The 12,079-nt window shown below is 41.2% G+C and overlaps 1 protein-coding gene across 1 annotated transcript in view; it reads left to right on the forward strand.

Moving 5' to 3' along the window:
• CHN2 (chimerin 2) overlaps positions 1–12,079 on the forward strand; it is a 335,941-nt gene that overhangs the window by 200,153 nt on the left and 123,709 nt on the right. The window contains exons 4-5 of the mRNA XM_029232904.1: positions 2,893–2,924; positions 7,173–7,286. Coding sequence (XP_029088737.1) covers positions 2,893–2,924; positions 7,173–7,286 — 146 coding nt within the window. The remainder of the gene's footprint in view (positions 1–2,892; positions 2,925–7,172; positions 7,287–12,079) is intronic.

Consider the following 12,079-nt stretch of genomic DNA (forward strand, 5'->3'; position numbering starts at 1 on the left):
TGGTTAAAAGCTTAGTGAACGGTGGAGAGAAAGACTACGTTTAGATTCCTGTGAGCAAAAGTTTAGGAAAGGAAGAGGTGATAGTTGTATTTTTTTTTATCCCAGCCATTCTCTCTCTCTTTAACATTAACGAGGGAGCTATGTTTTCTTTAAGAGCAACAGAGACAACAGATGGATGACAGGTTGAATCAGATCACTATCAAAACAGCCTGGACAGTGGGAGCAGTGATCAGATGACTGCCCACATCCTCTGTCTTCGCTCTCTCTTACTTCCACGTTTCCTCTCTCCCTATGTAGGGTTGCCAGATTTAGAAAAAATGAAATAAAAACAGGATGCCTAGTTAAATTTGGATTTCAGCTAAATAAAGAATAATATTCTAGTATACGTTTTGTGCAATATTGGGGACCTATTGTATGGCCCTATTCCACGGGTAGTCTCTCCCACACAGTTCAGTGCTCTTGTTTTATTTCCTTGCAGTTTTCATATGCAGATTTGTTCTTCAATTGGATCAAAGGGTCCTGCAGGCGGGATCTTATTTGGTATTCCTCAAGGCACCCTAGATATTGACTTCCCTATTTGGCGGCCTATGTCAGATTTTTCAAGTGTTGCCCCTTACTTCAAGTACAGAACACCCCTGAGCTCCTTATAGCTTTCTTCTCACACCTGTGAGGTCATCACTTCACGAACAATGACAGGGCTGAGCACAGAGCTCTGAACATAAGTGTACCATATATTTTTATGAGTGATGGATGAACTGAAAGCAATTTGTTGTCTTCTTAAGAGTCAATTAAATTAACTACTTACCTGCACGCCAGGAGTTCGTAGTAAGCTCCATCTACCATGCTGTCCATCTAGGAAATTAGATTAATTACCCTTCTCTTACTATAGTCTACCACCCTTTTGTTTTTTTATTAATCTCAAGGAAATATTTTCCTTTTCAACTGGTAGAGTCAATATTCAATGGAATAAGGGTTGTGAGGGAGAGGGGTCAGACTACATGGATAACCCCAAATTATAATTAAAACTGTAGTCATTTCTTTTTTACGCAAAGACAGGTTAACAGTGTTCTGAGGCCCAGCTGGGTCGTTAGGCTTGATTATTCGGCAGCTGCTGTTGAGGGATGATTCCCCCTTACCAACTAACTGTATTTTAAATTTCTCTAAATTACCTAAGTCCTTTGGAGGCAAATAAAACTTGGGTCTTTCGCATATTAAAAAAAAAAATTACCCTTCTCTTTTGGAAAGATAAGAGGATGGAGGAAAGGGAATGGGGTTGGTAGCTACACCCAGATTTGCAAATCTGTGTTATGGCTCAGCCAAAAAGATGGAAATAAAATTGTCCTGATAAATAGGGAGTCATTTCAAAATGTGGAACATTGACTCTCAAAGAAAGGACAGATATCTTGCATATTATATATTACCTACTTCCATCAGCTTTTCTAAAATTCTAAATTTCTTCTGTGGCATGTTGGTGTTGCAGCCATATTATCTACAGTATCCTGAGAGTAAGAAAGAACTGTGAAAGCCAGTCGAACAGTGTAAATGACAAAATGTTCAACTCCCATTCAAAAGCTTTCCAGCATGTAGAGTAATCAGATAACAAGGTGCCTTTTTACACACTTTGTGCTTCGATTAATCATATCATTTAGATCTTCCTTCATAAATGACACACAGCAGGCTTCAAACCTTAAAGAGTGATGAATGCCCTCTCTTGGTTCAGTGCTTTTCAGGTGTAAAACGCACAGAAGAGTGAACACGTATTTAGAAGTATCTAGATGATTAGGTTTACGCCAGCTAGGCTTGTCCAAGGCAGGCTTGTCAAGATGGTCCACAGAGACCGGCTCCCCCTTTTGAACCTTTTCCTCTAGTCCATACCTCCGTACTGCCCACTCGGGTCCCCTGCATCCTTTGGAGAGTAAAGATAGCCCGGGAAACTGCCTTCAAATCCCACCACGGTGTCCTGCTGAGAAAACTGCCCATTTGACTGTAGACAGAAGTGACTGTAAATGACATAGCTGCCCAGCTCATATTCTACCCTAGTAAACAAACATGATCTTGCTGTTATAACCACCAGTGAAATCCATAACTTCATGTAGCTCTGCATGTTCTCAGTGTCCCTGGAATCAGACTAGAAGAATAAAAGCTGAACATGAGAACTCATGTTAATTTCTTACCAACTCCAACACCTTGAATGTAAGAAAACAAAGTTCATATGAAAGTAGATTATCACATATATGTGGCAGAAATCCAATGTGATAACCCCAAGGCTCAAGATGTGATTGAAAAATCTTTTCTGGAATGTTTATGCTTTTCAGTCAACTCATAAATCTTATCCTCCAAAGCTTGTACCTCTGGTGTCAAGTGAATTTTAGCCCATTCACCATTTGATGAAAAAAATAAGAATGTTAGGATATTGATTTTATCGGGAAAGAGACCAAAATAAACTTATTTTTTAATCCGGGTGCACTGCCCATTTTTATTATAAATACATAATGAAACAATTAGGTGAAGATTGAAATAAATGTTTGTGTTCTATTCATGCTAAAACTATTTGTTCTATCCTTCAGGATGAAGCCTTGTAATACTTTTATAAATTCCTTAATATTAAAATAAGCCTCACTGTGTTTCCTTCAAAAATTTTTTTATTGGGTGATTGAGTATGGGTGGGGAGTGAGCCTAATGATTAGAGAAATATGGCAATTCTAGGTCATTTTTACTCAAGAGAGTGGAATGTGTTGCTTAACTCCAGAGTGTCTTAGATCTCTGATTTGGGGAATAAAAACTGGAATAAAATTATTCCCAGGACTCTAGCTCTGTTTATTTGAATAGTATTTTTATCTATCTGATTTGAATTCAAGTGCATTACTAACACTTTTCTTCTTTTCAATATAGGTGGGAAACAGACCAAAATATTATGGAAGAGAGTATGTATTATGCTATTCATTGTTTTAATAATGTAATAAGTAGTCACTTCCTATGTCATTTAAATATTAAAAATTTTCCAATATGTAGTCTTCATCAAATGTCCATTGTGCAAGAGTTTAATAATAAGGATAAATGCAATCAGATCCCTTTGTACTGAATTTTCTTATAATATTCAGGTGCTTGGCTTCATGAATGTGGGAGGGAGACTATCTCCTGCTACATTCAGTTCTCTTCATAAAAGCAGCCACTGAGTGCCTGGCAAGTATTTGAAACATAAGGTGTAAGGCGGCATTTTTTCATAACTGTGGCTCTCTTAGTATTTCATTTCACTTTTACTTCAATACTATATAAACAGCTAGGGTGTCGAAGAATGTGAACTGAGGCTGAATTCCTTACTTTCATCTACCTCAGTAAACGCAATGCTCAGGAAAGTCGTCCCATTTCCTTGCAGTCTCCTAAAACCAAAATGATTATTTCTCTTGACATGGATCTATTAGCCAAATTGCCTTAATACCATAATTATGATTTCCCCCATTTTCCTCTATATTTTTTAAGATTTTTTTTTTTTAATGTGGACCATTTTTAGTCTTTATTGAATTTGTTACAATATTGCTTCTGTTTTATGTTTTGGGTTGTTTTTTTTTTTTTTGTGGTACGCGGGCCTCTCACTGTTGTGGCCTCTCCCATTGCGGGGTACAGGCTCCAGACGCGCAGGCTCAGCGGCCATGGCCACAGGCCCAGCCGCTCCACAGCATGTGGGATCCTCCCGGACCGGGGCACGAACCCGCGTCCCCTGCATTGGCAGGCGGACTCTCAACCACTGCGCCACCGGGGAAGCCCTATGTTTTGGTTTTTTGGCCACAAGGCATGTGGGATCTTAGCTCCCCGACCAGGGATCGAACCCTCACCCCCTACATTGGAAGGCAAAGTCTTAACCACTGGACCGCTAGGGAAGTCCCCCCCATTTTTCTCTTAATTTCATCTATTGTTTAACTTTCTCAGAAGCCTACTGCAAAGCAAATACGCATTACCATAAAAATAGCTGGCAGTCCCGGGCTGTGGCATGGTGCACAGCTCACAGCAGGCAGAACCACCCAGACAGAGCAAAGGGCGGAGGCGGAGGTGGGGAGGATGTCAGTCAGAGGCACAATTCGATTTTCTTCCCATGTCCCACCTGGAGGCATTATAAGGTTAAAGTCTCTTTCAGCTCCCAGAGCTCTCCCAGCCAATCCAAAACCTTCTTCCTCTATTCCCTTACCCATCAGAGCTTCACTTCCGTGATGAATGACCCTCTTATTTGTCCCAGTTCAGCAGCCACTTCCTAATTGCCACGGCTGCGTTTCTGAACCTTCCTACTGGGCCTTGGGAATTCAGCTGGGGGCTCTGGAACACCTGCCTGCATCGCTGGCCTCCTCTCTCTTCCACCCCCATGTCCCTAACATCTAACCTGGTTGTAATAGGACTTATTTTTCTTCAGTATACTGATTTGGATTTTGCTCATAGAGCAAAAGAAAAGAGAATTAATTTAAAAAAGAGAAAATGAAAACCTATTGTATACTTCTCAAATAGAACATTTTTGTACATGAATTCCAAAAGAAACTCTATTTATTGTTTCTTTCTGTTTTTTGCATAAAAGTTTTGTTGAATAACCTTCTAGTTTTCATAGTCCAACCTCCCCCCACCCCACCATCCACATAAACTATAGAGTGAAACGAGACCAAAGAAACATTTTCTTAACCATAAAAAAGGAATATATCGTATTAGAGGGAAGTTAGCTTTAAAACTTCATATTCTGTGTTTCCCTTTCTTTTTTAAAAATGAAAGTTTTTGTTGTTCCATTCAAAAAGTAAAACATGCTCTATTCAGGAAACATATATGCATATTTTCTTCCTAGAAAGAATCACAAGAAAGTGTGTTCAGTAGATACCATTAAGGAATGGGAATTTTTATTTCTCTACTGTTTATATTTTTATTTCTTTCGTGCCTTTTAACTTTCAAATTTTGAATTTTCCCACTGTGGGTAGGTATTACTTTTGTTCTTAAAAAGTTAATCAATTAATACCCAATTAATTTGGGAAAATTAGAGCATATAGGAATCTACAAGGTGGAAAACACCATAGCCCCACCGTGAAAGAGAAGCATTGTTAACTTTTTTCCCTTCATCTCTTTCTTCCCAGTCTTTGTGCAGGCTCTTTTTTTTGAAAAGTTGGGATCATAGATATATACATGATGGGTACTTTTAAATCCATGCCTAAAGGGGCTGATGAGCCACACACTGGGTCTTCAGATGCACAAGATTGTCATTTTCTTCTTTTGAACAATTGAATTTAACTTAGTTCTTGACACCTGACATCTGCTGCTGGCCATCGCTGAAACACGTCCATTCAAGGGAGTTCAAACAAAGCTGCTTTCAGGTTAACTGCCTATTTGGGATATTCCTTTTCGCATTTTTTTTTTTTGCCCTTCTCCCCCCAGAGAGTGACCTGGGTCAGGGGTGTCAGGTTTCTGTGCCCTTCGCTGCGTGTGCCTCTTCCTGCTGCGGTCACCCCCCGCCCTGCCCTGTCCGGTTGTGTCCTGGACATCTCAGCCTCAAACCTCTTGTGGCACCAGCTTTTGTCCTTTCTGATGTGGGAAACTTTCCAATGCCCTCTGCCCTTCTATCCTCTCCACGTCCCTCCCACCTCTCCCTCCCTCCCTCCCTCTCTCTCTCTCTCTCTCTCCAGCCTTCTTCCAGCCCCAGCTCTTGCTGCAAAGGAGGCTTTTCCACCTCCCAGCTTAGACCCACTGAACATGGGTTCTAGCCAAATTTCTCCCAATCTCCCTCCCAAAAGAACTGGGGACACTGGTCTCCTTTTGGAAAGGAGCGTTGCTCTTATGTCACACAGCACATTCATCCTCACCCTGGAAAAGCGATGCTGCAAGACCTCCATATGTTGACTCTCAAGATTTAAAACCAAAATTTGAGAAGCCAGAACACCGCTTTTTCCCAAGCTATCACTGCCCTAGGCTTTTGAGAGTTGATCTGAGAACTCAAGGCCAGAGTGTTTGACCTCACTCCCCTAGGACTAAAGCTTCAGCTTGTAAGGTCTAGTTGTAAAGAATAGAAGGGAATTAGGACGTAAGTATTGTGATAGGTTTATTTTTTTCCAAAATGTTATCCTGGTACATGTGTCCTCTAAGAATCTTTGCATTCCTGTGGGAAAAAACAACAGCACTTCTTGTGTAGCCAGCTTCCCTCCCTCCCGTCTCCTTCCAGGAAGGTAAAAGGGGATTCTCTGTCCAGAAAACTTCTCTAATTTATTCCCCCCAATTCCCTAAGATTGGGTAATCCCAGAAAGAAGGTGGTGTTCCCTCTCCCAGGAGCCCGGGACCCCTTGGCCCTGGCCTCACTCCGCCACAACCCAGCTCCCACCTTCCTCTGAAACACAGATTGATCAAATCTCTGATAACAGGGGTGAGCCACTGTCTTTGCTTTAGGGCAGCAGAGAGAGCTGGCTGGTTGTGTGTCCCTAACTCCTGTCCTGTTCTCCTCTCCCCTGGCATCGCTGTCCGCTCTCTAGGTCCCAGACATCCCCTCCAGAGCAAGGCAGTTACTGGCCAAGCTTGCAATCCTACCGAATTTTCTACATGCATGTGTATTACTTTTTAAATTGTGGGGGAAAAAATAAACATTATCTTTAAAAAAGAAAAATAGGTACATTTTCCAAACACATCCCTAAGCGAACCGAAGCGAATGCTCTCAAAATTTAGAGGAATGGAAGGCTGTTCATTACTTCTGGCCATTCTTCCCAGAGAATGAGCCTCTAAAATGAACATCACCCCACACTGAAGTAAGCAGGGTGATAATCAGTACGTGCTCATTTGCAATCAGGATAATACCTAGTGATGAGCAGAGTGCTAAATTGGTAAATGCTCTTTTGCTTTCCTTCATGGATAAAAGAGGAGCCATAACCTGGCTTTTGGTTACAACTTTAATTTTCAGCTTATGATCAAAGACAATAGCAGAAAGCCAGGTGGACTGGGTGTTCTTCCTTTTGCCTTGCCTACTTGCATGCTTATTATGTGTTTGGGTGCATGCTGAGAGCCAGGTCCAAGCCCATCTGGAAGTATACAGTAGTCACACCCCTCTTCATTTAAATGGGGAGCTGTAGATTCCAGGTGGACCCACCATCTTTTTTAGGCAGCTCTTTGTGGTCCATGTTGGTATGTGATCTGTTCAGAACAAAGATGATCTTGTCTCTCCTCAGGTTTCATGGGATCATCTCCCGAGAGCAGGCAGATGAGCTTCTTGGAGGCGTGGAGGGCGCCTACATTCTTAGAGAAAGCCAGCGCCAGCCAGGGTGCTACACGTTAGCACTAAGGTGAGCCTGATTTCATCCACTGTTGCAACTGCTTTACAGGAGACTTTACTTATTTTTTTCCCTTTTTTTTTTTTGCGGTAAAATATACACAACATACAATGTAAATGTACCACTTTAACCATTTTTTAGTGTACAATTCAGCGCCATTAAATATATTCTGTGTCCTGCAACCATCTCCACTCTCCATTTCCAGAACTTTTTCATCATCCCAAACGTTCGGTACCCATTAAATTAATTGCTCCCCATTCCCCCCTAATTATTTTTTATTTTCACTTCATTTACAAAGCAGCCAGCAGCATGTCAGAGGCTTATACATTTCCTGTTATCAGTTGATGGGCTCTGAGGCTCTGTTTATGCATACACAGCATTCTTTGGAGAGCCATCTGCAAAGCTGGTGCTCTAGGGCTGCTTCCTTCTGAAACATCAAGCCTGCTGACTGAGACACGCCTCTGCCTCCCTGCGCCCTCGGCAAAAGTCTTCACCTCACGTTGTGCGTGTGTGCCTGCACAGCCACGCGCTTTAACCAGAGGATTCTCTCAGAGATCACACTGACCTCACACTGAGCTCCCAGGGGTAGTCATGACGCTCCATGCCAGCGAGCCATCGCAGCACTTTACCACAAAATCACAGTATTAAAAATCACAATTTCAGTGCTTGTGATGGGTCTGTTTACATTTTCTGTTTTTTCCTGGTTCAGTCTCAGAAGGTTGTGCTTTTCTAAGAATTTGTCCACATCTTCCAGGTTGTCCATTTTATTGGCATATAGTTGCTTGTAGTAATCCCTCATGATCCTTTGTATTTCTGCGGTGTCAGTTGTTACTTCTTTTTCATTTCTAATTCTATTGATTTGAGTCTTCTCCCTGTTTTTCTTGATGAGCCTGGCTAATGGTTTATCAATTTTGTTTATCTTCTCAAAGAACCAGCTTTTAGTTTTATTGATCTTTGCTATTGTTTCCTTCATTTCTTTTTCATTTATTTCTGATCTGATCTTTATGATTTCTTTCCTTCTGCTAACTTTGGGGTTTTTTTGTTCTTTCTCTAATTGCTTTAGGTGTAAGGTTACATTGTTTATTTGAGATGTTTCTTGTTCCTTGAGGTAGGATTATATCCCTCTTAGAACTGCTTTTGCTGCATCCCATAGGTTTTGGATCATCGTGTTTTCATTGTCATTTGTTTCTAGGTATTTTTTGATTTCCTCTTTGATTTCTTCAGTGATCTCTTGGTTATTTAGTAGTGTATTGTTTAGTCTCCATGTGTTTGTATTTTTTACAGATTTTTTCCTGTAATTGATATCTAGTCTCATAGTGTTGTGGTCAGAAAAGATACTTGATATGATTTCAATTTTCTTAAATTTACTAAGGCTTGATTTGTGACCCAATATATGATCTATCCTGGAGAATGTTCCATGAGCATTTGAGAAGAACGTGTATTCTGTTGTTTATGGATGGAATGTCCTATAAATATCAATTAAGTCCATCTTGTTTAATGTATCATTTAAAGCTTGTGTTTCCTTATTTATTTTCATTTTGGATGTTCTGTCCATTGGTGAAAGTGGGGTGTTAAAGTCCCCTACTGTGATTGTATTACTGTCGATTTCCCCTTTTATGGCTGTTAGCATTTGCCTTATGTATTGAGATGCTCCTACGTTGGGTGCATAAATGTTTACAATTGTTATATCTTCTTCTTGGATTGATCCCTTGATCATTATGTAGTGTCCCTCTTTGTCTCTTGTAATAGTCTTTATTTTATTTTATTATTATTATTTTTTTAATTTATTTTATTTATTTTTGGCTGTGTTGGGTCTTCGTTGTGTGCAGGCTTTCTCTAGTTGTGGCAAGTGGGGGCTACTCTTCGTTTTGGTGCACGGGCTTCTCATTGCGGTGGCTTCTCTTGTTGCAGAGCACGGGCTCTAGGCCCACAGGCTTCAGTAGTTGTGGCACGTGGGCTTACTACTTGTGGCTCGTGGGCTCTAGAGCACAGACTTAGTAGTTGTGGCACACGGGCTTAGTTGCTCTGAGGCATGTGGGGTCTTCCTGGACCAGGGCTCGAACCCGTGTCCCCTGCATTGACAAGCGGATTCTTAACCACTGCGCCACCAAGGAAGCCCTAGTCTTTATTTTAAAGTCTATTTTGTCTGATATGAGAATTGCTACTCCAGCTTTCTTTTGATTTCCATTTGCATGGAATATCTTTTTCCATCCCCTCACTTTCAGTCTGTATGTGTCCCTAGATCTGAAGTGGGTCTCTTGGAGACAGCATATATACGGGTCTTGTTTTTGTATCCATTCAGCCAGTCTGTGTCTTTTGGTTGGAGCATTTAATCCATTTACATTTAAGGTAGTTTCAATATGTATGTTCCTATTACCATTTTCTTAATTGTTTTGGGTTTGTTATTGTAGGTCTTTTCCTTCTCTTGTGTTTCCTGCCTAGAGAAGTTCCTTTAGCATTTGTAAATTAGAACACTTCCTAACACCATACACAGAAATAAACTCAAAATGGATTAAAGACCTAAACATAAGGCCAGACACTTTAAAACTGTGAGAAGAAATCATAGGCAGAACACTCTATGACATAAATCACAGCAAGATCCTTCTTGACCCACCTCCTACAGAAATGGAAATAAAAACAAAAATAAACAAATAGGACCTAATGAAACTTAAAAGCTTTTGCACCGCAAAGAAAACCATAAACAAGTCGAAAAGACAACCCTCAAATGGGAGAAAATATTTGCAAATGAAGCAACTGACAAAGGATTAATCTCCAAAATATACAAGCATCTCCTGAAGCTCAGTATCAAAAAAACAAAACAACCCAATCCAAAAATGGACAGAAGACCAAAATAGACATTTCTCCAAAGAAGATATACAGATCGCTAACAAACACATGAAAGGATGTTCAACGTCACTTATCATTAGAGAAATGTAAACCAAACTACAATGAGGTATCACCTCACACCAGTCAGAATGGCCACCATCAAAAAATCTACAAACAATAAATGCTGGAGAGGGTGTGGAGAAAAGGGAACCCTCTTGCACTGTTGGTGGGAATGTAAATTGATACAGCCACTGTGGAGAACAGTATGAAGCTTCCTTAAAAAACTAAAGCTAGAACTACCATACGACCCAGCAATCCCACTACTGGGCATATACCCTGAGAAAACCATAATTCAAAAAGAGTCATGTACCACAATGTTCATTGCAACACTATTTACAGTAGCCAAGATATGGAAGCAACCTAAGTGTCCACTGACAGATGAGTGGGTAAAGAAGATGTGGCACATATATACAATGGAATATTATTCAGCCATATAAAGAAACGAAATTGAGTTATTTGTAGTGAGATGGATGGACCTAGAGTCTGTCATACAGAGTGAATTAAGTCAGAAAGAGAAAAACAAATACCGTATGCTAACGCACATATATGGAATCTAAAATATATATATATATATATATATATATATATATATGGTTCTGAAAAACCTAGGGGCAGGACAAGAATAAAGATGCCGATGTAGAGAATGGGCTTGAGGACACAGGGAGGGGGAAGGGTAAGCTGGGACAAAGTGAGAGAGTGGCATGGACATATATACACCATCAAATGTAAAATAGCTAGTGGGAAGCAACCACATAGCACAGGGAGATCAGCTCGGTGCTTTGTAACCACCTAGGGGGTGGGATAGGGAGGGTGGGAGGAAGACGCAAGAGGGAGGAGGTATGGGGATATATGTATATGTATAGCTGATTCACTTTGTTATAAAGCAGAAACTCACACACCATTGTAAAGCAATTATACTCCAATAAAGATGTTAAACAAAAAATAAAATAAAGATCACAGCACCCAAAAGGCATTGCATTTACTGCACCTTCCTAACCTGGATCAAATATTTTATGTCCTTTGATCCTCATAGCAATCCTATAAAGTTTGGTGAAGGTTTTCAATTTCAGAATTGGATTGTCTTCCAAAAGTTCATTCATGAACTCTTTGGAATTGGGAAGCTCTTTCTCCATGGAAGAAATGGTATCAATGAAACACTTCCCAGGGCCTTCCCTGGTGGCAGAGTGGTTGGGAGTCTGTCTGCCAATGCAGGGGACACCATGCTCTAGAGCCCGCAAGCCACAACTACTGAACCCACGTGCCACAACTACTGACGCTCACGCACCTAGAGCCCGTGCTTTGCAACGAGAAGCCCGCACACGCAACGAAGAGTAGCCCCCTCTCGCCTCAACTAGAGAAAGCCCGTGCACAGCAACGAAGACCCGACGCAGCCATAAGAAAATAAATAAATAAATGTATTTAAAAAAAAGAAAGAAAGAAACACTTCCCAGGTCAGCCCACAAAGGTGTGTTCAACCCACCATCTCGATGCTGTGATTGTGGAACGGTCGATGCTTTCCAAGTTGCGACTGGGGATGGCATATCTTCAGTGATGTCATTATGGGAAAGCACTTCAAGAGTAGCAAGTGCCCTAGAGATGCAAAGTATTTTCCCAGCTTCCCAGCATCCCAGCAGCAGGAGTTGACAGTCCCAGTGGGGAGCCAAGCAGGGGCTGTGAGATATAGGAGCGAGGCCAAGAGGGAACAGTCAGAACTAAAGGGAGAGCACCCTAATGATTAGGTCACTGGAATGCTGGCTCTGGCGTTCAAGCAGGGAGCTCCACACAGCTCCCCTGTTTCCCTTCTGTTGGACCACCTGGGGTGGGAGGCATGGGGTGCTTTACTGATAGTGGTTAAAGATGTAATAATAAAAGGACATCAGGCCAGTGGTGATAGATTCCCTTGCAGAGGTAATTGCCTG

This window comes from Monodon monoceros, unplaced genomic scaffold, assembly GCF_005190385.1.
Source record: "Monodon monoceros isolate NGI ecotype Baffin Bay Population unplaced genomic scaffold, NGI_Narwhal_1 Super_Scaffold_2, whole genome shotgun sequence".
NCBI classification, from domain to species: domain Eukaryota; kingdom Metazoa; phylum Chordata; class Mammalia; order Artiodactyla; family Monodontidae; genus Monodon; species Monodon monoceros.